The sequence below is a fragment of the Nelumbo nucifera genome, chromosome 5 (assembly GCF_055504915.1).
Source record: "Nelumbo nucifera cultivar China Antique chromosome 5, China Antique-T2T, whole genome shotgun sequence".
NCBI classification, from domain to species: Eukaryota; Viridiplantae; Streptophyta; class Magnoliopsida; order Proteales; family Nelumbonaceae; genus Nelumbo; species Nelumbo nucifera.
Genome location: NC_142653.1, coordinates 24,199,540 through 24,227,122, shown reverse-complemented (window position 1 = coordinate 24,227,122; position 27,583 = coordinate 24,199,540). Strand labels below are relative to the sequence as shown.

At 41.8% G+C, this 27,583-nt stretch overlaps 1 protein-coding gene across 1 annotated transcript; it reads right to left on the bottom strand.

Moving 5' to 3' along the window:
• Positions 1-22,821: 22,821 nt before the first annotated feature.
• Positions 22,822-24,886, bottom strand: LOC104595849 (GDSL esterase/lipase At2g23540). Its single transcript, XM_010256780.3, has 5 exons — positions 24,501-24,886; positions 24,243-24,373; positions 23,800-24,048; positions 23,446-23,701; positions 22,822-23,315 (listed from the first exon to the last, which is right to left on the bottom strand). Exons 1-5 carry the CDS (start codon positions 24,754-24,756, stop codon positions 23,095-23,097), a joined length of 1,113 nt encoding a protein of 370 aa, XP_010255082.1. The 5' UTR covers positions 24,757-24,886; the 3' UTR covers positions 22,822-23,094.
• Between the last annotated feature and the right edge of the window lie 2,697 nt (positions 24,887-27,583).

Genomic DNA, 27,583 nt, shown 5'->3' with positions numbered 1-27,583 from the left:
ACCCACATCTTCATCTAATCATCTCCTTGATTGTAATGTCATATCTTCCTTTGTCTTGTAATCTATTTTCAGCATTCAACCATCTTTAAAGAAGATGCACATCTCTAGACTTTTATCATTCATACATCTTCTTTTGTTGTTCAGCACCCTAATACCTACACTAAAACAAGACTCCGATAGAACTGTAGGCAACGAAGGGGTTAGTAGATCATGTGCCATGGCGACAAGGACTGGATAGTCATTTTCATGTCCTTTCCACCAAGCTAAAATATCAAAAGTATCCCGTCCCTCATTGTCATAGGAATCAATTAGGCTATGTTTGATTTGAAGGAAAAGGTAGGGAAATGAAGGGAAAGGTAGGGAAACCTTTACAAGCTTTGTATAGATTTTCCTATCTTTCCCTTCCTTTCCCTACCTTTTCCTTCAAACCAAACATAACCTTAAAGTAAAAACACTTGCTTGTAAATAAAAATTAAGTTCAGTAAATGAACATGTTGATGAACTGGTAGTAGATTTCTGCCTCTTATGTAGTAGAAACCAAATTTTGTCTCCACTATTGGAAATGGAACTAACTATTTCAGAAGTGGAACTTGCACCTATACAAGATTTCTTATGCCCACCCACTTGAGATTCATATAAATTATACATTTCAAATAATAAATTATTAAGTTCTATTTTATTTCCAACTTCAATATTCATATTTTCACAATATGAATCAAGTAAAATTTCTAAACCATCTTTCCTAATCCTAAGATCTAATATTACAACTAAGCAATAAAGGGGAGAAATTTTCTCCCAATATTTTTTAAATTTATTTTTTGTTATTTCAATAATACTTTGAAATTGTGAAATTTTCCTATATTTTTCAAAATATTCACTAATTATAAATAGTTGATTAACTAAAAGACAACTAGTTGAGTAATAAACACCTAAAAATTCATTAGTTGTATCATAAAAAAATTTGTAAAAAATCTCTTATACAAATCACCATTTCCCAATCTTCCTCAAGTATAGGATCGTGTGTCATTTTTGCATTATAAAAATCATTAAGAATTTGTTTGTATGTAATACAACTTTATAACATTGAATATGTAGAATTCCATCTATGTTGAAATCTAATACAAAATGTTTATATTTTAAACTATAATTTTGACATAAATATTTAACTTCTTGTTTTCTTGCTTTAGAACTTTTAATATATATTATACAATTTCTAATTTTAGAAATATAATGAGAATTAATATTTAAAGCATCTTGAATACATAAATTTAAAATGTGACATGCACATCTAATATGAAATAATTTACCATCTAAAAATGGTTTTAATTGAGATTTTAAAATATTTATTGCTAAATCATTATTACTAGCATTATCAAAACTAACAGAAAAAAGTTTATTTTTAATTCCATAAATATGTAAAGTATTTAAAATACTTGTAGCAATAATTGGGCCAATATGTGGCCTTTCAAGCCTAGTAAAACTTAAAATTCTTTTATGTAAAAGTCATTTTTCATTAATAAAATGACCGGTAACACAAATATAACTTATGTTAAATCTAGATGTCCAAATATCATAAGCAATTGTAATTTTAGAATTAAGATTTGATAGAATAAATATTAAATTTTGCTTATATGAATAAAAAATTTTTAAAGCATCTATTCTAATAGTATTTTTAGAAACTTTTTTAAATTGTGGATTTACATATCTATGTAAAAAAATTTTCAAGTTTAGTATCTTCATCTAATAAAAATGGATGTTCGGCATGCACAATATATTTTGCTAAATCTTGCCTTATTTTTTCTTGGGAATATTTAAAAGTACCAAAAATATCACTTCCTATTTGTCTTTGTGATGTTTCTTTCCATTCTTCTTCTTTCATCAAATGGCGTTTCAAATGTCTGCCTAAGTGGCCAGTACCACCACTATTACTATAGCTAAAGTCATTTTTACATTTTTGACAAACGGTTCTTTTTCCCTTCCCCTCAACCTCCTCTATTTTAAATATTGTCCATATCGGGCTAATCAACCTAGTGTTCTCCTTTTTCTTTTGCCTACCTCAAGTAGCAGTACTAGGGGTGGGAACGTTGGTAATATCAGCAACAGCATCCATACCGACACTAATACTATCATATTATGACTAAACATCGACATCGTCGACATTGACTATGTTGTGTCGAGATCGAGAAGAGGAGCTGACCTTTTTTTAATTATAAAAAAATAAAATTTAATTTAATTGCACTTACCCGAGTTTCCATTTTGTAATTTCAACGGTTGAAGCCTCCAAGTCTCCCAAATTACTAACTTGAGATACCCGAGCAAACCTTCTTTTTATTGAAACTTGAATCAAGTTGAGAAATAAAGAGTAGAGAGATTATGAGAGTATATGTGAGAGATGTATGAGACTAAGAGACCAAGAGAGTATGAGAATTGGTGTGAAGAGAATGGTGGAGGATAAGGCTATTTATAGGAATTGAAAATAATTTAATTCCCCAAAATACCCTAAAAACTAGATGTTTTTTAGTTATTAGGAGAGGTATTTTGGTCATTATAAAGTCATTTATTATTTTACTTAAATAACCCCCTAAATTAGTTGTTATATAGTTGTTGGGGGCATTATTGCCGTTTTATCTCTCCCTAAAGCCAAAATACATAAATGCCCCCCTTATATAGTTGTTTATAGCTGTTGGGGGTATTTTCAACCCCCCCCCCCCCCCCCCCGCCAAAAAAAAGTTGAAACTAGCTATTTGGGGGGTCTCCAATGACTAGTTCTCTAGATGGGCCGAGCACAGCCCAGCACGACCCATCAGCCCATACAATGTGTTGGGCCGACTGAAACCTATAAAAAGGCAATAGAACCTAACACCATGAAAGCCCCTCAAAGGCACCCCACAACCCATCTCCCTCGTGCATTGAAAACATTTTGATGAAGGAAGATTTGGCCCGACCTCGCGATCACGCCACGTGGCAAAAAATAAATAGCTTGGCACTTAAAGCAGCGTACCCAGGGGGCGAACACCAAAGGGAAGAAACCCGCAGTCCGAACTCCCCTCGAGGAGACCGAACTCCCGTCGAGGAGCCCGAACTCCCTACAAGGAGCCCGACTTCCCTACTAAGAGCCCGAACTCTCCCTTAGGCCCCGAGCCACACAAAGCAGTGACCCGAACTGGCCTGCCTCATGGCGGTTTGGGATACTCCCCTATCCGAACTCCCTACGAGGAGCCCGGACTCTCCCTTAGGCCCCGAGCCACACAAAGCAGTGACCCGAACTGGCCCGCCTCATGGCAGTTCGGGATACTCCCTATCCGAACTCCCTACGAGGAGCCCGGACTCTCCCTTAGGCCCCGAGCCACACAAAGCAGTGACCTGAACTGGCCCGACTCATGGCAGTTCGGGACACCCCCCCTATCCGAACTCAAGACTTCGCCTCGCACACCGCTCTAGCACTTTGCCTCTAGAACGCCGAACTAGACAAACCACACCGTACCTGATACCGAAGGAGTCCGTATCCAGGGGCAGCGCACCTGACTGACTTGGGATCTAACGCTTGACAGCCGCACTTCAACAGCCACCTGCCACCGTCACCTACCACTGCCATCTCCAGTTACAGAGACGGCTCCGACAAAAGAAGTAGTGGCGGTTCTGCCCCAGCAGAGGTGATGACACCCGAACTGGCAGAAGTACAGAAGTAATCATACCCAACCTGACAAAAGTCTAGGAGTGAGTGCGCGGGGTGGTTATAAAAGGCTCTCTACCCCCCAAGAACATGGTATGCAAACTTTGCGCTATCTGGTTTTATCTTGCCTTTGAAGGATTCTAACTTGAGCTTTGGAGCCTTTACACCGGGTTCCCCCCGGAGCTTCCTCATCTTCTCCGTTTCAGGTTCCCTACTACTCAGTTCAGAGGCAAGGTCGTTGACATCTAAGACCGGCCAGATTGTGCATCATCAATTGGCGCCATCTGTGGGAAACGCTTCAAAAAGCCTCCCTCCAAACTCTCATAACCTCTTTTCTTCAAAAAACCCAACACTCATGGCTTCTTTCAGCAACGCCGGATGTGGCACGGAGACAAACACCACCGGGGAACAACTTCAAGTCCCGTGGTGTGCGTCGGACAGTTCACCATCCCCCTTTCGATGGATGCGATCCCCAGCTTGAATGCGCCACAAGCAGTGGCGCCCGTAAACCTTCCTGCCATGAGAATCCCCTTTCCTCCCCTATTAAGACAACCTTTACTGAACCAACTGCCGTCACCCTGGCTGCCAGCCAAAACCGGTTGGACGACCTGATGCAGTGCATGTGGGCAATGCAAGCCCAAATGCAACAGTTCCAGCAACACCAGTTTCATCAGCACCAAGTACTGCACAACATCTCTCAGTATCACTATCAGCAGCAGTTCCCCCAACTGCCGTTGAACCAACCACTACTTCCACCTCGGCACCCTGCTCCGAGGCTGGTTAAGGCCTCCCCACAGGATGGACGCCCCCACCAGGGAAAGGCCTCCCGGCCCTAGAACCCCCCTAACAACCAGGCCTCGTCCCCAGACCGAAAAGAGAGAAAAATCATCCCCGCCTCGCAGCTCACAGGCAGGTTAGGAACCTCGCCCCCAAGATCGGCACCTCAACGCTCCAAGCCCGAGTTCCCGCTCACGGAAAACCAATTCGGTGCCTTGGCAGCAGACTACCAGCATTCTGGGCCCATCGAGCTCGGCAACACGGAGGCCAGCAGCGCCAGTACCAGGCCCACTCAACAACGAAGGCGGCGGCGAAAGCGCCGAACTGCCACCCGTGTCCTGTCAGAGCTCAGAGGCAAAGAAGAGACGAGCTCGGACGAGGTAGGAGCTGCCCCGATTCTCTCAGTTCCTTCCCCCCATCGCATCAGAACTCCTAGCGGTCCCTTTGCCTAGGGATTTCAAGCTCCCACCTTTGGACAAGTATGACGGGTCCTTCGACCCCAACGACCACGTTGACGCTTTCCAGTCCCAAACGCACCTCGCCAGGGCCAGTGAAACGTGCATGTGCGTGGCCTTCACCACCACCTTCAGGGGGGTAGCCCGCACTTGGTACAGGAACCTGGACCCCCGGGTCGATAAAGTGCTGGGCCCAGTTCGTGCAGGTCTTCACCGCACACTTTGTCACCAGCAAACAGTGCCCCATAACAGAGGAAAGCATCTTCGGAGTAGTCCAGAGGGAAGGAGAATCCATCCGGGGCTACATCAAGCGATTCAAAGAGTTCAAATGGCACATGGTAGCTAACCAGCCCGCAACCGTGGCCGAATTCCTCAAACTCGCGGACAAGTTCATGAGGACAGAGGAAGAAATCAACCAACGAACCAAAAGCGGGAACGAGAAAAGAAAGAGGGAAGGCAAGCCCTCCAACCCAGTCGACAGAAAAAACCCGGCCCGGGAGCAGAAGCCGAACCAGTCGTTCCGAGCTCCCCTAGCAGTTCGGACGGATTACACGCCGTTAAACACGAGGCGGACCGAGATCTTAATGACGATCAAGGACGCCCCATACGTAAAGTGGCCACCTCGCCTAAAGGGAAATCCGAACGAGAGAAATAAGAATTTGTATTCTAGTTTCCATAGAGACCACGGTTATAGTACCGAACAATGTAATAATCTCCGGGACGAGATAGAGGGACTCATCCGTCGCAGATACTTAAGAAATTTTGTACAGCATAACAATAATAACAATAAGGCAGGTTAGCAAGGGGAGCACGAAAAGGATGCCCTCGAATCTAGCAGCAGACCTGCCGAACCGTTGCAGCGACAGCCTCCGGAAGAGAGGCCAGTTCGGGGAACCATCCATGTAATTGTGGGAGGTTCAGTGGTAGCAGGGTGTACCTCGGCAGCATCCCGGACTTCAGTTCACGAAGCGACCCTCGAGGAACGGAACCCCCCAAAAAGACCGAAAACCGAAGAACCAATCTCCTTCATGGAAGACGACGCGCGAGGGGTCCACTACCCCCACGATGACGTGCTTGTCATTAAACTAAGGATCAGCGACTTCGAGATCAGACGCGTACTCATAGATTCGGGCAGCTCAGCGGACATCCTCTTCAAATCAACATTTGACCAATTACAGTTACAGAGGAGCGAGCTGAAGCCCGCGAACACTTCTCCTGTTGGTTTTAGCGAAGAGAAAATCAGGCCCCTCAGAAAAATAACAGTACCTGTGGAAGTCGGCACATAGCCTTGTGCGGTCAGACTCAACCATGATTTCCTGGTGGTCGCGACCCCCTCCCCATACAATGCCATAATAGGGTGGCCAATCACGCATATCCTGCGGGCGGTAGTCTCCACCTACTATTTGGCCATGAAGTTCCCTATAGACTTCGGTGTGGGGGTAGTGCGGGGCGACCAGCTCGAGTCCCGCAAGTGTTATGTTGCCGCCCTGAAGAGAAAATCCAAGGTGGCTGATGACCTTGAACTGGAGCGGCCTGCGGAGCAAGGCGAGGAACGAGCTTCACCCACAGAAGAAACGGTCGCAGTTCCGACTTCGGCTATAGACCCAGCTCGCATACTACAGATCGGTGCTTCCGTCGAGGAACCCCTACGAACCGAACTGGTGAGTTTTTTACTTCAAAATTTAGATATTTTTGCCTGGTCCGTGGCCGACATGCCCGGTATTAGCCCCGGCCTGATAACTCACAAACTTAATACTGACCCTGTAGTCAGACCTGTTAAATAGAAGAAACGCAACTTAGCCCCAGAACGCTGGAGGGTGGTCGACGAGGAGGTCGAGAAGCTCATCGCAGCAAACTTCATAAGGGAAGTCCATTAACCGAGCTGGGTGGCCAACCTAGTGCTGGTGAAAAAGGCAAACGACAAGTGGCGCATGTGCGTCGACTACACCGACCTGAACCGAGCTTGCCCGAAAGACTGCTTCCCCCTCCCCAGAATTGACCGCCTAATGAACGCGACCTCGGAACATGAGTTGCTAAGCTTCCTGGACGCCTACTCGGGCTACAACCAAATTAGGATGGACCGGTCCGATGAGGAAAAAACCAACTTCATAACCGAGTTCAGCCTGTACTGCTACAAGGTCATGCCCTTCGGATTAAAAAATGCCGGGGCAACCTTCCAAAGACTTGTAAATAGGCTGTTTCGGCCCTTGATTGGCACGAAGATAGAATGTTATGTAGACGACATGGTCGTCAAGACACAGTTTTCACAGGAATTAATACAAGACTTAGATTCTGTCTTCCAAATCCTGCGTCAATTTAGCATGAAGTTGAACCCCAACAAATGTGTCTTTGGCGTCACCTTGGGCAAGTTCCTAGGGTACATTGTCAACCGGCGCTATATTGAGGCCAACCCGGACAAGATAAAAGCCATCCTAGTTATGAGACCACCCCGGAAAGTAAAAGAAGTTCAGAGGCTAAACGGCCGCATAGCCGCTCTAAGTCGCTTCATGTCCAAATCAGCAGACCGTTGCCTACCTTTCTTCAAAGCAATCAAAGGCAAAGGGTTCGAATGGACCCAAGACTGCCAGCTCACATTTGACGAGCTAAAAAGTTACCTCGCTAGTGTGCCAACCTTAGCCCGGCCCGAGGAGGCGAGGTCTTAGAATTGTACCTCTCGGCAAGCGACGAGGTGGTCAGTTCGGTACTAATAAAAGAAGCAGACCGGGTCTAGCGACCCATCTACTATGTTAGTAAAATTTTGCAGGGAGCAGAGACAAGGTACTCGCAGATAGAAAAACTAGCATACGCACTGGTGATAGCAGCTCGGAAACTCCGCCCGTACTTCCATGCTCACCATCATCGTCCTGACTGACAAACCTCTGAGGCAAGTTTTACTCAAACCCGAGGTTTCCGGTCGATTGACGAATTGGGCCATCGAACTCAGCGAGTACAACCTCTAGTACAAGCCAATAACTGCTATTAAGGCCCAAGCCTTGGCAGATTTTATCGCCGAGTGCACATTTAGCCTCGAAGCCCCTGAGCCGGTCGAGCCCGAGATCCCTAGTTCGGGCGAGCTCGGAGCTCCCAAGCCAATAGAGTCCGAACCCCGTGAAGTAGCAGCCAGTGTAGCATCTCTCCTGGTTAGGCCAAACGCAAGTTGGGATGAGGGGCCCTGGATCCTTCACGTAGATGGCTCAGTAGAGCAACGGGGCTAGAATAGTGCTACGTGACCCGAGTGGAACAAAATTGGAATACGCACTACGCTTTGAGTTCGCAGCATCCAACAACGAGGCGAAGTACGAGGCACTGATAGCCGGGCTGAACCTAGCACACAAGGTCGGAGCAAAGCACGTAGTTATCTACGGTGATTCCCAGCTCGTGGTCAACCAAGTTACAGGCGAGTACGAAGCACCCAAGCTCACTATGATTGCATACTTGGCAAAAGTAAAGGAGGCTCTGCTCAACTCCAATCACACTTCATCAGGCAAATCCCGAGGTCAGAGAACACTAAGGCCGACGCCCTGTCCCGGATAGCCAGCATGAGTCACAACGCCATGAGAATTGTGTACATAGAGGACTTACTTCGACCTAGCATTCTCGATGGGGTAGAAGAGGTCGCTCCCGTCCTTGAAGCAGAGCCGAGCTGGATCAACCCACTCACGAGCTTCCTGCTAGATGGAACCCTTTCTGCGGACCGCAATGCAGCCAAGAGGGTGCAGCGCCAGGTAGCCAAATACATCATAATAGACGAACGGTTGTACCGACGATCCTACACGCTCCCCTACCTGCGTTGCTTGCGACCTGCCGAAGCCAAGCTCGTACTCCGTGACACTCAAGAAGGCTTGTGCGGTAGACACCTGGGGGGCAGAGCCCTCGCTCAAAAGGCACTTCGACAAGGATACTACTGGCCAACGATGAAGGCAGAGGCCGTCGAGCTCGTTAGAAAATGCGACAAGTGTCAGAAGCATGCCAATATCCACCATCAGCCTGCTGCTGACCTCAAGTACCTCACCAGTCCATGGCCCTTTGCACAATGGGGCATCGACCTTCTGGGGCCATTCTCGCCAGCAACAGGTGGGAGAAAGTTCCTAATGGTGGCAGTAGATTACTTCACAAAGTGGATAGAAGCTGAACCTCTGGCAATAGTTACAGTCCGAAACATACAGAACTTCTTTTGGAAGAACATAGTATGTCGCTTAGGGCTACCTCGGGTACTGATCTCCGACAACGGAAAATAGTTCGAGGATATCAAGTTCCAAGAATGGTGCCAAAGTATGGGAATTCGTCAGAACTTCACGTCGGTCGCACACCCGCAGGCAAACGGTCAGACAGAAGTAATGAACAGAGCCATCCTCCACGGACTGAAAGCACAACTAGACCGAGCTAAAGGGTTGTGGGCAAACGAGCTACCAAGTGTCATGTGGGCTCACCGAACCATGGAAAAAACCGCTACGGGAGATGGAGAAAGTTTGAGGCCCACTTGTTCATAGGATGGGCAGGTGTGATAAGTGGGTTGTAAAGTGATTGTCTCAATGTACACGTGGTGGAGCTCAAATGTCCTCTAGTGCGGCTCGTGTCGTTGGAGTTTACTTTCTTACCCATACACGTTGACTCGTAAGCTGAGTTGCTCTTTGTGACTACTACTGACTAGGTAGCTCGGGCAAGGTGAATACCCAATCATTCAAGGTGAGTATTAGACATATCTGGGTTGGGGGTAAGCTTTGTCTCAATATTAATAGAATATACTCAGTTCTGAGCTCGACCTAACCAATGGGCCTAGGTCTTGAGCCCGAGCCTAGCCTTCATGTAAAGCTTAAAGTCCAGGCTTGAGCTTAAGCCTGATCCGAAAATTAGAAAATGATTTATTTATTTTTATTCAATAAAAACTGTTTTATTTATATTAAAAGATCTCAAAACCTAAAAAATAATAAACGATCTCATTATTACTTGAAAAAAAAAGATAAGAATAATAAGGAAAAAATAGATTATATATATTTTATTATATAAAATATATTTTTATTATATAAATATATTATCAAGTGGGGCTCGAATTCGGGTCAAACTTTTTGGAGAAAGCACGAGCTTAGCTTGAAAAAGGTCAGGCCCAATCTTTTAGGCATGAGCTCGAACCTATGGGTTTGATATCTTGTCCAAGCTTGAATTAGATCAAGTTGGGCCAGGCTGGCCCGTTAGGCTACTCGACCCATGAACAGGTCTTGTAAATAAAAATTAAATTTAATAAATAAACTTGTTGTGGAGGCATTATATTTCTGCCTCTTATTAAATAAAAAGGTTTTTCTCTTCCGACTCAAGTTGAGACATGAAAGATACAACTGTAGAATTTGTATTATTCGATGTTATTTTATTGTAAATTTATTTATCATTTTATCCAAAATGCCTCTCCAAACCAACTGTCATGTTATATAGTTGTTGGGAAGCATTTGTATCATTCTCTTTTCCCTGCCCCAAACTAAAATGCATAAATACCCCTTCTATAGAGGGTATTTTTGTAAAAATAAAACTCAGAAGGCTGAAAATAATTGTTGGGAAGCCTATGTGCCGGCACACGGTCGTATCGTGCCATGCCGGGCCGGTTCAAATTCGGGCCGCCCGATTGATTTGAGCTTTCGAAAGGAATTTATAAAATTATTGTATTTTTATTAAAAAATAAAAAATTTAAAAGCTTTTCAGTGAGGGAGAGTGCCTATCGAAAGTACGTTGTGTAAAAAATTTCAATTTTCACCTCACCTGTGACGAGTTTTGGGCAAAGACGACGGCTACGGAGGAAGCTAACCGACACGACGGAGCCAGTTGAGCAGCAGCAGCGGGGGTCGGCTAACCGTCAAAATAAGAGACGACGAGTGATGAGAATGACAATGACTGTAACGTAGCGAAAGGAGAACCGACAACATCATTGATGTCGGGCAGCGTGTGCAGCAATAATTGGGTCTCCGGCCAAGTGGCAAACTTCACCTTCAGTCTGCATCAGATTCCTCGGGCTCTCCTCTCTCTCTCTATCATCGTACGTTGTTGGTGTTGTTGCCGGATTTCTCGGTCGCCGTGATACCTGGTGGGATACTAACAGCATTTTGTGACCACGGAGGGACAGAGAATAGGGTGGTGTCCAAAAGAGTGGAAACAATTTTAGCATGTCTCGTACTCTCTGCTCGGTAGCTCTCCTGCAAGCAAGCATGTATTTGGAAATAACAGAAACTCCCCACCCTTCTCTCTCTCTTTCTCAAGTCTCAACCCCCCATCAAGCAGACTAGCACGAGAGAGAGAGAGAGCAGCTTCTGTCATGCCGACCTGATCAGACCTGACTTGTCCTGATGAGTGATCAGCCGGGCAAGCGCCGCAGCTCTGGGGGTGGGGCTTGACTTGAATAAAACTACTGCAAATCGACTCGTGTTGGATTTTCACGGGTCCTCGACCTCGTCCTCTACCTTCATACATTTATATAGTGGGATTCGCCTGCCACGCGCGGCTCCAACACCTAACCAAAATCCAAACGTCTCACGTCTCTTACGTCGCTTTCTCTGTTTCTCAACTTCCCCCTCTGATCTGCACCACAGTAGTTCAGAACATACGAACTACTGTGGTCTACCGCTCTAGACCGGGTAATATGGTTAGGCCCCGGATTTAGAGCTTCAACCCCTGTTTACGGCTGTAACAGGAGTTGATTCAAATTGCTTCCGGTCACTTTCGGATTTGATTCGATTGTTAAAATTTGAAACCTGGATTGGATTCAGATCAATTGGCCGGCTTTGGATTAATTCCGAACCCTTTCAAGTTTCTTGAATTTATTTTTAAAAATTTTAAAGTAAATTTAAAAATACCGATTTAAACATATTCTCCATTAGTCGAACGTCACCTGTGAACTTAAAATAAATTGAAAAAATCTTATTTTGTCCTTTTAATAGACAATACTTTTGTTTTAAAAATATGAAACTGTAGTCGCCTACAACCAAAAAATCACACCCGGTTAGGCTTCTTACAAATTAAAATTCAGTAAACATGATTTTATTTTGTCATGTTTACTATTTAAAACGGGAGAATGAAGATTCATTTCAGGGTTAGAATTCTTAGGCCCAAATTATAGCTGGGGTAAGTGTTAATTCGAAATTAATACCAATTCATGAGCGGGCATTGATATATAAAATGGGGGTATTTCACATTTTAAATGTTTATAGGTCTACAGTGGAATTCAAAAATCTGTAATGAACCTAACCGTACTTTTCTGTGATAAAAACCCAATTGGTGCAACTATGATCATGATGACACAATGGTACTAATAATATGGTTTGAAGAATTATTCTGTTTTGACTTATTGTGCACTTAATCAATTAACTAAACCATTAGGATAACGTTAGTCACTTGCACGAGAAATAATAGAGATAGTGTTAATCAATTTCTAAACAGTAACAATACATTTAGTCAATTAATTAAACCATAAGGATAGATTAAAAAATTTACTCTAATATGAGGGTTTATTTAAACGAACAATAACAGTATACACTTAGATTTAACCTAACTTTGAATAAATGACTGTTTGAACGATGATATGCTCATCACCCACCCAGATGAATAGCACAAAACACAGCTATTCATGATAAGACTGGCAAAATAATCAATAATCTGAAACCAGAGGTTTTATATCAGGTTGCATGTTTTTCCAGAAGAGATATTCTCTTCAACTGTTCAATCCAAGTGAACCAAGAAACCCAGCTTAAACGAATAACAGTATAATACATCCATATATAAGAATTATTCTCTTCATCGTTTTTTCTTTTTTTTTTTTTGTTCAAATTACGCTTTTATTACTCACAACCTAACAGTAAGAACAAAAAGACTTTTAAAGGATGGAAATTAGAAATCATATACAGACAAAATGGTTTTATTTTATCTTTGGTACGTTTTTAAAAATTTAAAAGAAAATAAAAGATAAAAGAGTCATAAAATATATGCTTTAAGTCCATTTTAAAACGTCAATGTATCTTTTGAGTATCAACTTCTGAAAATTGAGAAAAAACGAAAAAAAATTATTAATCTTTTTTATATATTAATGGATTTATTATTAATGAACTTTAGATTGAGTCCATTGATGGCCCTACCCTTTTAGAGATTCTACCAAAAATTGATCCCACCATCAAAATCCCAGGATCGGGCCCATATCGTATTTGTTGCATGAGTCTCGTCAGTCGTCAGGAAGACCTACAAATTAGAATAGTGAAGTTGATCAAACAATTCGAAATGGTATTTGTGGGTCACCTAAGCTAAATTTGACGGTGAAGAAAGACCACCTTTTGTAGCTTTATTGGTCCCATACAACCAGAGCCCAACCCTGCTGTTGGAAATCAGAATCACCATCGTCTTGTCAATGACACCAAACAATCAGTAGCATAGTATAAATGGTGCTATAGTACTCTGAGAAGACAGAAACACTTGTATGGGAATCACCATAAAGACAACAAAACTTCTTTCCTTGTTCACAGCTGACATGAGTATGACCCACTCTACATACTACATACCATTAGCCACTAAGAATAGTGAAGGAGAAAATAATAGTGAAGTTGCGTTCTCATTTTTAGTTTGCGGTATTTGAATCTTCAATGAGAACTTCTAATAGTTATCCTTTTGTCACATTCAAATTAAAGTTCAATTGCTTGAACTCAATCTAATACTTTCAGTTTGACCTGTAAGGCAAGCATTGAATATCAGTAAGTGGCTGGATTCTGCTGACTAGCAAATATGTAGAACAATAAAAAAAAAAAAAATCTTTTGTACATGTTTATGATCAGTGTGATATGGGTCAGGATGGAACCAGCAATGTAATGGCAGCAACATGGAGCATGTTTCTACCCAGACCTTTCACTCAACCCGAATAATAGAAACTTTATACAATCAAATTATAAATAGTTGTATACATGGCAAGAGAAATGCACAAAGAAACAGTCGTATGTGGTGGGCATTGAATTGGAAATTACTATATAAGCGGGTGTTCGGGGGTTTTATTTTTTGGGATTTTGAGAGAGGGAAAGTTTTTTATTGACCAAGAAATCAATTTTCTTTTTCAGATTTATGTGGAGATAAGGAAAAGTTTATTTTCTTAGTTATCACTTGGCCGGATAAGTGATACCGATGATGGGTAAATTAACTTTCCCATCTCAGAGAAAATTGTGAACACTTGGATGGGACAAAAATGCCTCTTTTGATAATGAAATTTTTATGGTTAAAATAATCATTATATTATTTACCTGGAAAATAAAAAAAACAAACAAACACATGAGAAATACTTGAGTGATGAAAAAAATTTAATAAGAGTACCAGATGAGCATGCAAACATGTTCATGGACTGATTGAACAAACAAGTGATCAACTGATTAATTCCAAGTGAAATTCCTTGATTTATGCCAGATTTTTTCATGCGAGTGGTATTTTTCTTTCTTTTAACATTCTCTGCAGTGTGGTGTTTTTAGTCGGTACTCAATGTGGTGCTTGTTTTACATTTGATTTCTTTTAGCACAAACAACATAAAGGCATATACTAAAAGCTTCTGTTTTGATTGTTGGTCTACCATAGAAACTAGTTATAAAGTATGCAAAACTTAAGTTTTCACTAGTTCTAGATATCGTGACAAATATTAAACAGGTGAACAATGAAATGCATTTTCAGATTCAATTTCAAACATTTTGGACATTTGTCACTTTCACAGATTTTATCAATTTGCAGGTAAAAAAAATAATGGCAAAAATGGAGCCCAGTTTCCCAAAGCAAAATATCTATCATGATTAAGAGGCAGGATTCTAGAAAATGTACCTGCGATGAAACTATCAGAAACTGCTTCTACATCTCTTGTCATTGATTGTGCTTTTTATCTGATTATCCTTGAACTTGCAATTGAATCCTCAGGCCAGTCAACTTTCATGGTATCATCATCCAAATCTTCATTCTGTACGTTGTTTGAATTGGAGATGAGAGATTTTCCAAGCATAAGAATTTGAGAAACCGCAAAGCCGCACAGCTCAGAAAGTCTCTGTATGACAATTTTGAAGTAAAAAACCTAATGAAGCAATAACAGTTGTAGAACGAACTTAAATTACTAAAGCATGAGAATGCAGGTTATATACATGTCTACAACTTTTAATCCTGTTCCTATATTCAAGTAATCATGGTAACAGGACAGAGGAACTGATGCAGGAACACTGTTTGTTAGAAAGTTGCAGCAACTTGCTTTTGGTAATCAAACTTGCAGCAACTAATAACTACTTCATTATAGTGAGCATGCCATGCAGTTTCGTTTCATTAAATGGGAGGTGGTTCGGGAACCAAAACAAAGTAATAAGCAAGGGAATCAAATTCCTTTAGAAACTATACGAAGAACATTATCATCATTATTGTCATATGAAACTTACCCGCCTCTGTTTGATTTGTGGGAAGATTTTGGTGTGATGGGAAACGGAAAATGGGTGGAATTTTTTCGTGTTCCCTTGTTTGGTTGCAAAAGGGAAAATAGTGGGAGAATCAACCCTAATAACAATTATTAATTGATTAGTAACATTTTTATCATTTCATATTTATTATTATTAATTATTAATTATTAATTATTTATATTTTAATAATTTTATAATAAATTAATATTGCTAATTATTTCATTAAGTATTAATATTTTAAATTTATTCTTATTAATACTTACTAGGAATCAATTAATAATTTCATTTTATTATTTACTTTTCATTATTTAACATTTTTATTGAATCATTAATTTAATTAGATTAATAATAAAATCCTTATGTATTCATTAATTACTTAGTTAATTGATTATTACTATTTTTTAATTATTAATTAGTTAATAATACTTATTATTATTTAGTATTTTATTATTAATTATTTAAATTATATAATTAGTTAATTAATTATTTTAATTAATTAATATTTTACATTTTATTAGTTCATAAGTTATTACTAATATTATATTTTATTAATACCCATGATTTAATTAATAATTTTAATATTTTATTCTGAAAAAATAATTAATCATTAATTTATTAATTGATTAATATTTTATCAATTATTTATTTATTATTTGTTTTAATTAAGTTATTTTATTAATATGTTATTAAATAATTAATAATTTATTTATGGATCATGGATCTTGTATTAACTCTTATAAATACTATAAGAAAGGCGTTTTTTTATTAAATAAGTTTCCCCCTACATTCCCACTTGTTTCCCACCAGAATGGTGGGACTCCACATCCCAAGAATTGGGATCTATAATCCCATATTTTCCCATCTCATATCATCCCACAAACCAAACATGAGAAGGGAAGAATATTAATCCAGAATATTCCATATTTTCCCTTTCTATCCCACAAACCAAAGGCAGCCTAAACAACTATGGTTCGCTAACATGAAACCATTCTACCATTCCACTCTAAGGCCATATCTTCAGTTAAAAAAACAGGATAAATATTAATAAAAAGTTTACAGGAGAAAATATAATTAAAGAGACCAGTTAAGTGACTAAACTGGTCCCATTTGCAAGTAATTGGCAGTTCACACTTCTGCTATTTCTGGAGTTTCTGTCCAAGTTCTCAGGATCAGCACATAGGTCATGGCCCCCAGGATAAACCTGCACTCTCATGTTTTTCCATCCCAAGATTTTACCTTTAGAGTTTAGACTGCAATGGCCCCAGGATCAGCACACCAAAGGCAATATTCTATAGTCTAGTTCTTGAGAGATGATGGCAACATGAATAACACCTAATAGAAAATTGCTGTCATTTCCCAAAAGAAATTGCATTAAGCAAACCATTATTTGAACTATGTTGAGCATGAGTGAGAGCAGGAGAAGAAATTCAGTCCATTTGGAGAATATAAAATCCATTCACAGACAATGTAAATAGCAAGGGTCAATTGCGAACTTACAAAATTTTCAATGAGGCTTGAACATGCATCATGCGCACACTTAAGCACCTAACCAAGGCGCACACTTGAATCACATAGGCTTTTCATCTCATCAACTCTACCCTCTCCCATTGCCACAATTGTCTTTCCTTTGTCTGATCAAATCATAAAGTCTTTTCTGTCAAACAAATTTTGAATATATGTAGAATAATAGTATTAAAGAGATATCATAGAAAACCTGTCTACCCATTAGCAAAGCCAAGAAGAACCCGAGATTCCCCATTAGATATTAATGTATGGACCTAAACTGGCCCAGTTATTGATTAGTTCCAAGATTCTGGTCCACACTCTACTAATTAATGTCAGGTACATTTGATACATACCTTCACCCCTGAAAGCATCTAGAATTCTGGTTCCTCGCTACACTTCTGTCCCTAAATCTAACTCTCCCAATTCTATCCTACCTTCCTAAGGTTCAACAGAAAAATCAAATGAAAAAAAAAAAAGAACAGATCATTCTTCTGACACAGAAACTTATCATTTGAATTATGAGAGGTTTTATCCAAAACTTCTTATTGAGAAACATACTCCAACAAATCAATTTGCACATGCCTTCTCCAAGATATTCTACAGCAAACATCAGAAAATGAATACTCACTTCATTAACAAAAATTCAGTGTTGAAAAATGCATGACAAGTTTGGCCTGATTTATAAAAATATACAATATAATCAAACAAATTGCAACAAACGATCAGTACATTTAGTGAGATGCAGCCAAATAAACTCAAGTCAGTCCAAACTTCATTAGTTATTCCAAAAAACAAGATAGTACTCCATCTCCATCACAAGATATGAACCAAATTTTCTACGTCTCATGAATTTAGTGTATGATTAATAGTGTAACACGTTAAAGTTATCTTACAAATGTATCATATACTTTTGGACCAAATCAGAACCTCCTTTCCATGCACTGTCTAATGCTTGCCATGCTCCTGAAACAAGGTTTTCCATCGAGTTGTCAAGAACCTTAAGACCCTGTAGGAGAAGAAAAACGATAAAGAAAACTGATAATCAAGAAAATTAAAAATATATATCGTACTTAAGAGAAATAACACTTCCGAATAATATCTGGCTAAACAAATACAGATTGAATAGCTTATCTGGTTCCAGTAATTCATAAGTCAAAGTCTTTTTTCTTTTTTTTGTGGTAAGAAATTAATAGCCAATAGGTTATGAGCTTATGATCTAGGCATCTGCATGATCTAAAATAATATCTGAGATGAAATCTACATGATATTAAATATATGCATCCCTACAATAACAATAATAGGTAAGCAATAAAAACTGAGGCTTATAATCTCTCATTCACCCAGGAAGTACGTGGACAAGATGTATACGCATTAAAAGATCGGCTAATAAATTAACACAGCTTAAAACCCAAGGTGTCAGATAAAGAAGCAAAAAGCATGTTTTCAGTTAAGAGGTATGGCTTACCTTCCCCAGGAGAGAATCTTCACTGGCCTCCAATTTATCAAGGACAGCCTTGGGGAGTTTTGTCTGTCTCTTCCTCCTGTTCCCCTTTATTTGTTGATTCCTCTAATTCTTCTTCTTCCCTGGAAGATCCAGAGTCAGGATAATTTTTTTTTTTTGCACATCTGCAATGCCCTTTGCTGCATTTTTAGCAACTGCAACTGCCTCAATCCACAAAACCAGAGATCTATTACTGAAGCATAGCAATATATAGAATCAATCTACCATGGCTGCCAGTGAGACTGACAAATACAATCTACCATAGCAACTGCAACTCCTTTGTGCTCATGAAACAAAATTTTACGCAAGTTATTATTTTATTGGAAATTTCTTATTGAAGTCTTACCGTCCAAAAGTATTATGGAAATAGTTCCAACAAATACAGGATAAGAAACTGTGAAAGGCTGATTCTAATTCCAAAGCCAAAGAGCATAGACAATCTTGCATACAGACCATAATAAGCAAGATATTTATGGTCCAACCCTTCGATCTAATATACTCTCTTACGGTAAATTCCAATAAAAAAAGCTTTTAATGTTTAGTAAGGTAGGCAGAAGGATGGTCCATCATAAATGTGCCATTGTAGTACCTAAGTTCCCAAAAACTGCCACTTTAGGCCTTGCCATTAGCATTCCATCAATTATCTAGCACATGTGATGTCATATGGGATTTAAAACTTTCAAAATCTCAAAATTACTCTTCAAAAGAAGAAATTGTTTACTGTCTTCTTAGTTCTTTCTTGAGACTAAATTAGAACATTAGTGAACAAAGAGCCAAACCCACCACCAATCCACCTCCTCCCTAAGATGCCTCAATGTCATTGTGAAGAATTCCTTGAACCAACACTTAACAATCTTAGATAAATGAAGCGAGTCCCCTCGATATAGGTAGCATATAGAAGAGGCCAAGTCGTTGACGACCTACCAAGTACAAGGGTACTTTGTGCTCCTCAAGTCGTTGATGACCTACCAAGTACAAGGATACTTTGTGCTCCTCATCCGTTGGCAATGGAAGAGACCAATTTTTTTTGGTTTTGTAAATGTATTTAATTATTCATGATAATAAAGGGAAGTTTGGTAATTTTATTGTCCATTGTAACGTTCATTAATGGTATTGGACTAAAGTGGCAATTTTTGGGAGTTCAGGTATTAAAGTGGCTTGTTTTATAGTTCGAGTACTAAAGTAAGACTACCCTCAAAGTATAGGGTTCTAATTTGTAACTTACCCTTTTATTTTATTTTGCCCATTGATTTTACTTACTATTATGATGTTCTGATTACATGTATCATAAAAATTATTTGACTTTTGACACAAAAATGATTGGGGAACACCACATTTGGGCAATTTAATTTGATGTGCTACACCACATTTGCATCCAATTATGTGCATAAATAAGACTACTAGTCCAAGACTTTTTAAATGTTATTAAGGACAGGAAGTTTCTAGTCTCTTTTGTAAATAGGGAAGAAAATAGATTGGCCCATACCATTGCTGTAAATAGGTTAAATGAATCTGAATTGTATTTTCAGGAAGTTCCTGGGTGGTTCCTGAAAGACTTTTTCTCTTCTGAAATTTAAATGCTTTTTTATCAAAAAAATAAGACTAGGGTAGGGTTGCAAATGGATGATAGGTGATGATGCGCAATCCGGTCGGTCTTAGCTGTCAGCGATCTTGCCTCTGAACCGAGTGACAGGGAACCTGAAACGGAGGAGATGAGGAAGCTCCGGGGAGGACCCGGTGTAAAGGCTCCGAAGCTTGAGTTAGAATCCTTCAAAGGCAAGATAAACCAGATAGCGCAAAGTTTGCATACCTCCTCTTTGGGGGTGGAGCGCCTTTTATAACCACCTTGCGCACTCACTCCTAGACTCCTGTCAAGTCGAGAATGAGTATTTCCGTGCTTCTGCTAGTCTAGGCGTCATCGCCTCTGCTGGGGCAGAACCGTCACTGCTCCTTTTGTCGGAGCCGTCTCTGTAACTGGAGGCAGTGGTGACAGGTGACGGTGGCAGGTGGCCGTTGGAAATGCGGCCGTCAAGCGTCAGATCCCAAGTCAGTCAGATGCGCCGCCCCTGGATACGGACTCCTTCGGTGTCAGGTACGGCGTGGTTCGTCCAGTTCAATGCTCCGAAAGCGAAGTGCCTGGAGTGGTGCATAAGGCAAAGTCTCGAGTTCAAATAAGGGGAAGCCCCGAACTATCATAAGACGGGCCAGTTTGGGTCTCTGCTTTGTGTGACGGGGTCAAAAGGGAGAGTTCGGGCTCCTCGCAGAGAGTCCGATCACTAAGTAGGGAGCTCGGGCACCTTGCAGAGAGTTCGACCACTAAGTAGGGAGTTCGGGCACTAAGTAGGGAGCTCGGGCTTCTTGCTAGGGAGTTCGAACTCCAAGTAGGGAGTTCGGGCACTAAGTAGGGAGCTCGGGCCTCTTGCTAGGGAGTTCAAACTCCAAGTAAGGAGTTCGGGCACTAAGTAGGGAGCTCGGGCCTCTTGATAGGGAGTTCGAGCTCTAAGTAGGGAGCTCGGGCCTCTTGCTAGGGAGTTCGAGCTCTAAGTAGGGAGTTTGGGCCTGCTGGTCCCTTCCCTTTGGTGTTTGTACCCTCGGTATGCTGTCTTGAGTGCTGAGCTACTTGCCTTTTTTGCCACGTGCCGTGATTTGCGAGATCGAACCAAATCTTCCTTCATCAATAGGTATATAATCAAAAGAACAGTTATTTCCATTCAAATAGACTCATTTTATTTTACACGTGTCTATTCACGCTCTAACCAAAAAAAAAAAACATATGAGCTTCAAATGCTAGCTACCTCTACTAAAAAAAGAAAAAAACTGGGATTCATAAACTGGGTTATTTTAATAACAAATGTATATATCAAATAAAAAAAAACCTAAATGTGTTAAACAAAAATGATCCAATACAGGGTGGCCATTATCTAGGTATAAGAATATAAAGAAAGCAATATTATAATTAAACCCTTGTTTAATTCTTTTATAAAAAAGTGGTAATTTGCAGAATCCCCATAGGGATTACTGGTTAGTGACAACTATCCCTAAATTTTCATTTACAACAAAGACCTCAGAGCTTTCATTTTGCGACAAATACTTCTACGTTACCGTTAGGTTCCCTTGGTCAATTTTGAAAACAAAAAAAATTAAATACCCAAATTACCCTTCTCGTATTTATTTGCACGATATTACCCTTAATGTTAAACAATTAAAAATACCAATTTAATTCAAAAATTGGATACTCTTCATTGTTGTTGAAACCATCCAACCACAAACTAGAGGAGGGAGCACTAAAGAATCGCTGCAAAACAAAGCACCGGCTACGGAAATTAAGTGATGGCAGTGCGAACTGCGAACCAAACAAAAACAATCGCAACACCAGAAGTTGCATAGTTGAGACGGAGTGCAACACAACTGGAACCAGTGATGGTGTGGGAGAAATGATTCTCCTGCTGCTACTACACGAGAAGAGTCTGGAGTTGGAGGCAGCACAGTGAAACCAGATGCGAAGGATTTTCTTTTTTTCCCCAAAAGATTTGTTTCCTTCTCCTGTGTAACAGTTCTTCGCCAATGAAATAGCAAAAGTATTTTCCGGTGAGAAGCCATTGAGGCACGGCAATGGAAAGCATTTTTTATCTGGGGCTTAAGAGAAAATAAAAAATAAAAATAATCTTTTAATAATTAACGACTGGTATTTGTCGCAAAGCCAAAGTTGAGACTTGAGAAGGGGTGTTTGTCGCAAATGAAAATTCAGGGGTAATTGTCACCGGCTCACTGATCCCATAGGGTAGTGTCCCTGTAAGTTACCCAAAAAAAATGAAAAGACCTAAGCATTTCCAATTTACAACAAAATACTCAGGTTATGCTCCTACTTTGTTAAGCCAAATTTCAGCATTGTATGGTCTCAGATGAGAGACAAGACAGAAAAAATATGAGGCGGGAATACATTACGAGAAATCTCTTCGGCTGGGACGGCAGCGGCTTTCTGAAGATCTGATAGATAGATGTGATAGAACTGACATAGGAGAAGAGAGATTCCCCATCCTCCCTTTGCTGGTTCAACCACCGTTTTCTTCTCTGTCGACTGCGCTTCTTCCTCCATTACAACTGGACTGGGAAAGTGGAAACTCCCAAATTTTGAATTTCTTTTCAGGATCTCGCGGGTTTCCGATTTCATATTGTGATATTCTCACAGAAAATGGCGGTTATTCAAGAACCAAAAACCCGAAATTGCGATATAAATTTAAAAATATGCGAATTATTTGGGATAAATGCATATAATATGCAAATTAATAATATGAATTTTCAAATTTAAAAAAGAGTAAATTTTGTCCACTGTAATCCATATCTAATTGCAAATGAGAAAAATTCGAAGTCTGGTCAACCGTTCGCTCGGGATTAATTTGGATTTCAATTTACGTCGCTTCAGGTTTTATTTCACTTCACTTCCACTCCCATACTTTTTGCACCAGAACAAATGAAACTGCGGTGCAAGCAAATCAAAGCCAATCTTGAAAATTCAGAGTTCATACTACTAAAAACTTCAAACCCCAAAACAGGAATTCCACGACAGATCAAAAAGAGATTTTCATTTCATTGTTTTCGCCAATCAAAAAAAAAAAGGAATACAACAAGACAGGGCAACCCACTTTCGCCAATCAGAGCACAATTCGAAAAACGTTCTTCTTTCTTGCTGGTTTGCTATTGAAGGTAAATTCTCGCTTGGACAGATACGAATACAAGACGGAAATGCTTGAATCAGAGATTTCTAAGCTGTCGAAGATTCATGGGAGTAGTGTATTTGTCTCCATCGACCAGTTGCTTTGCGATTATAAGGTTGGCAGCCTCACTTGGATGATATGGGTCCCAAAACACATACTCAGAACGATCTCCGCACATACTAGATGTTGGCCCACAGGGGATGATCCCTGCAAACTGACCTCCATTGCCGCAACAAGCCCTGCTTGCCGTTTTAAACCCTGCACATGCATAAGGCATTTAACCAATTTGAAAATTTACAATTACTTCACAACTGCCTATTTCAGTATTTCACGAAGATCAAAGCTTTTCAGTTTTGAAGATGGTTACTCATGATCGATCATGACTCACCATATTTTTGATAATTTGTTATGAGCTCCATCACCAGTTCATACACATTGGCGTGGACAAATGTTGCTCCAGGGAGGTTTTCATTTAGTTCCGTCAGTAGGTCGTTCAATCGTTTATCATATTGAAGCGCTAACTTATTCGGTAATTCTACGCACTGATCTTGGTTAATCTGGTTTATCGTTTTTTGGTAGGGAATGCAGCCTATTGGCCCTACATTCCCCACCACAAACTTTCGAGCGTCCAGATTGTAGAGTCTCTGCATGTATGTATTAAGAACCAGGTAGGTCATCAGGAGATTACTGAAGAAGAATTAAATCAATTAATAATGCCTGTTCTCAGCGTCAGTCTACTTACGGTAAGCTGGCCCCTCAGATTGGTGATCAGGTGATCTATGAAAGCTTCTGGGGTCTCAGAAATCCTTTCTCCAATTGACAGCACAGGAAGGAGATAGTTGTTGAGGAAATCATTCGATCCAATGGTGATCGAGAAGATGGACTTCTTCATTAAATGTTCTCTTGCTTTCGTCGGACCCAACAATTTGTCCATCTGCTTCCTTGTCACATTGAAAAAATCAACCTGGATATCCATTGAGAGTCTATTAACCTGCAACAAAACGAAATTATGAATATATTAATTAGAAGCCACGAAATTATATGAGCATATATATATATATATATATACCTAGGAAATTATGAATATTCCTCCTTTAGATGAAAAATGGAAACTGGAAATGGAGAAAAGAGAAGTTACTGATCTGCAACAATAGCTAGAGAGACGGATAGATAAAGAAGGCTTACAAATATTCTCCCAGTTGCGTTCATTATTCCTCCTCCCCCGGAAGCATAATTGACTCCATAAAGTAGAGCTTTCCCTGTAGTGTTTGGGGCCAAAAATGGGACGGCATAGTTTGGTTGACCTAGTTCCTCCCCTGCAAGATTACAAACCAGAAAGTAAACATCATCTAATTAACATAATTTCACATGGAAATGTGAGTAAGCCTTTCTTCTCTTCTCTTCAAAGCATTTCGTGTTTCTAGAGAGAGAGAGAGAGATTACCAACAATGTCTCCAATGGTCCTCCCATTGGTGTACCGGCCGGTGGGGTTCCCTCCAGAAGCCTTGAAATCAATGCCATTAGGCGAGATATCGGCTTTAGACAATGTGTTGAGGTAGTTATTGTTTCCAGCATCTACCAGAGAATCTCCAAAAATGTAAGAGGCTCCTAAGATATCATCATCTAGACCTCCACTAACAAAGGGCGAGATAATGAATAACAGGAAGAGGAAGGCCAGAACCAGGATCTGAGAGTTCATGGAGACCCTTGGGTTTGTAACTTCAACAGAGCAAGAGTTACAAAACCATGGCTACGACCTTCCCCCTACTAAGTGAGTTTATAGACGATCGAGTTTGTACTTCACCGAAAACAAAATAAAAACTATTAGGAATGAATGATCCTTGCAAGCCACTTTTATTGGATATGCAGATTTGCATTTGGTTTGACATATTCTTTGGTGGAAGGGAAAAACTAACCCGGGTTTAGGATGGTAGTTCATCAGCCTTATTTTGTTGTCGTCTTAAGTAACGTGTCGTGGACTTGGGAATTGGGATATTACGTTCTCAGTAAGGCAGTTCGCCAGCTGAGGTCAAAACTGCTTGCTTATTGCATCACACAACCGACTACATAAAAGCATGGTGTAAGTCAGTAGGTGGGAACTTAGGTGTAATGTGGTTGGGAATTTGCCTCACGAAAACCAATTCTATCTAGGAATTTGCATTCCATAACTTAGGTGTGTAAGTGTGTTTGATAAATCTTAACTATCTAGAAAGTTAAAAAGATATTAAAATGTAGAGACATTGATGCTTTTCAACTTTTTAGAGGCTCAAGATAAATAAGATCGTTTGTGATGTAACCGTTTTTGGTCACGTACCATTTTTTGGGATGTGTAAAATTTTTTGGCTAAGTACCTCGTGTTTGACCTGGTGGTGACGTGCCTTGGTGATGAGCTACTTGGTGGCGAACTTCCCGGTGGCGAACTGCCTGGTGGCGAACTGCCCGGTGGCGAACTGCCTGATGGCGAATTGCCTGATGGCGAACTGCCTGGTGACGAACTGCCTGATGGCGAACTGCCCAGCAGTGCTCCCTGGTGGCCAACTGCCTGATGGCGAACTGCCTGGTGACGAACTGCCTGATGGCGAACTGCCTGGTGGCGAACTGCCCGGCAGTGCTACCTGGTGGCGAACTGCCTGATGGCAAACTGCCTGGTGGCGAACTGCCCGGCAGTGCTCCCTGGTGGCGAACTGCCTGATGGCGAACTGCCTGGTGACGAACTGCCTGATGGCGAACTGCCTGATGGCGAACTGCCTGGTGGCGAACTACCTGGTAGTGTTCCCTGATGGCGAACTCGTCACTTGACTTGCTCCTAGGGGGTCTGCAACTCAAAGGATGGTGGAGCTCCCTGGTGCAGCGCTACCCGACTACCCCCTGCGTGAGGTGATTTTCTCTCCTTTGTAGACGGCGGGAGCTGAGGGACCTGCGGGAACTGAATCAGAGGACCCGGGGGTATTTTCCCGGCGGGGACTCTCCGATGCCTAAGTTAGCATTCTGATTACAGAGGGCTTGGAGAGAAATGAGAGAGCTAGAGAGCGGGGGTTAACCATACTCTTTTTTCTCCTCCCTTGGCTTTGGGGGTCGGAGTCCTTATATAGTGGTGCCCTCGTGGGTTAGGTGGGTAAAAAGCCTTCAAATGGTAAGATGTCATATCCCGTCAGAACCGGGGTACGGTGATGAAATCCTCGAGGTTGTCAGGTCGGCGCCTGTCAGACGACGGGTCGGTGTCCGGGCCAGGTTGCCAGGCCGGCGCCTGTGTCAGGGTCAGGTCATCAGGTCGGCGCCTGTGTCCGGGCCAGATCGCCAGGTCGGCGCCTGTGTCAGTCATCGGATCGGTGTCCGGGCCAGGTTGCCAGGTCGGCGCCTGTGTCAGCCGGCTGGTCGGCGTCCGGCCAGGTTGCCAGGTCGGCGCTTGTGCGAGTCGGCGGGTCGGCGTCCGGCCAAGTTGCTAGGTCGGCGCCTGTGTCCGGGTCAGGTCAGCAGGTCAGCGCCTGTGTCCGGGTCTTGTTGTTAGGTCGGCACCTGTGTCCGGGCCAGATCACCAGGTCGGCGCCTGCGTCCGGGCCAGATTGCCAGGTCGGCGCATGTGGCAGGCTCATCCGGCCAGGTCGTGCGCAGGCCGCGCGCAGGTCGCGCGCAGGCCAGCCAGACCGGTGCCCGGGGGGGACCAACTTGGTAAGTTGTTGCCTGGGGGCTTGCCTAGTTGTCACGAGGTGCCATGTGTCGCAACTTCACTGGAGGGCCAAATCAGCCCTCATCAATTGCCCCCCACTCCCGAGCTGAGAGTAACTCAGCGAAGGGAGTAGATTTCTTTTGGCCCGTAAGTCGACGAGTTAGTAAGTTTTGATCCAATTCCTTAGGCTTTGGGAGCTGTCTGTATGTGGCGAGCTGCCTGTAAGACGAGGGGATCTCCGCCGGTTTCAGTAGTGTAGCCCTTAGGCTCTGGGGCAACTTGTAGTTCACTTTTGCTGATTTTGTTCCTGCTGAGAAAGCGATTGGATATTTAGCAACAATGTGGCCCGCAGGCTTTGGGAGTGAGTCATAGTCTACTCTTTTTGATTTTCGCCCGTGCCGGAGAGGCGACCGGGTCTTAAGCAGTAATGTGGCCCGTAGGCTTTTGGGAGTGACTCGTAGTCTACTCTTTTTGACTTTTGCCCGTGCCGGAGGGGCGACCGGGTCTTAAGCAATAATGTGGCCCGTAGGCTTTTGGGAGTGACTCGTGGTCCACTCTTTTTTGACTTTGCCCGTGCCGGAGAGGCGACCGGGTCTTAAGCAGTAATGTGGCCCGTAGGCTTTTGGGAGTGACTCGTGGTCTACTCTTTTTTGACTTTGCCCGTGCCAGAGAGGCGACCGGGTCTTAAGCAGTAATGTGGCCCGTAGGCTTTGCCTGTGAGGTGTCGAGCTATGATTGTGCTGCATCAGCTTCATAATGCCGGTCACCCACTCCTACAAGAAGCTGCTAGGGGCTCGACCTTCGGGGGCAGCACTACTAACTTTAGGTTGCCAGCTCACACGGGAGCCTTGGAAGGCTT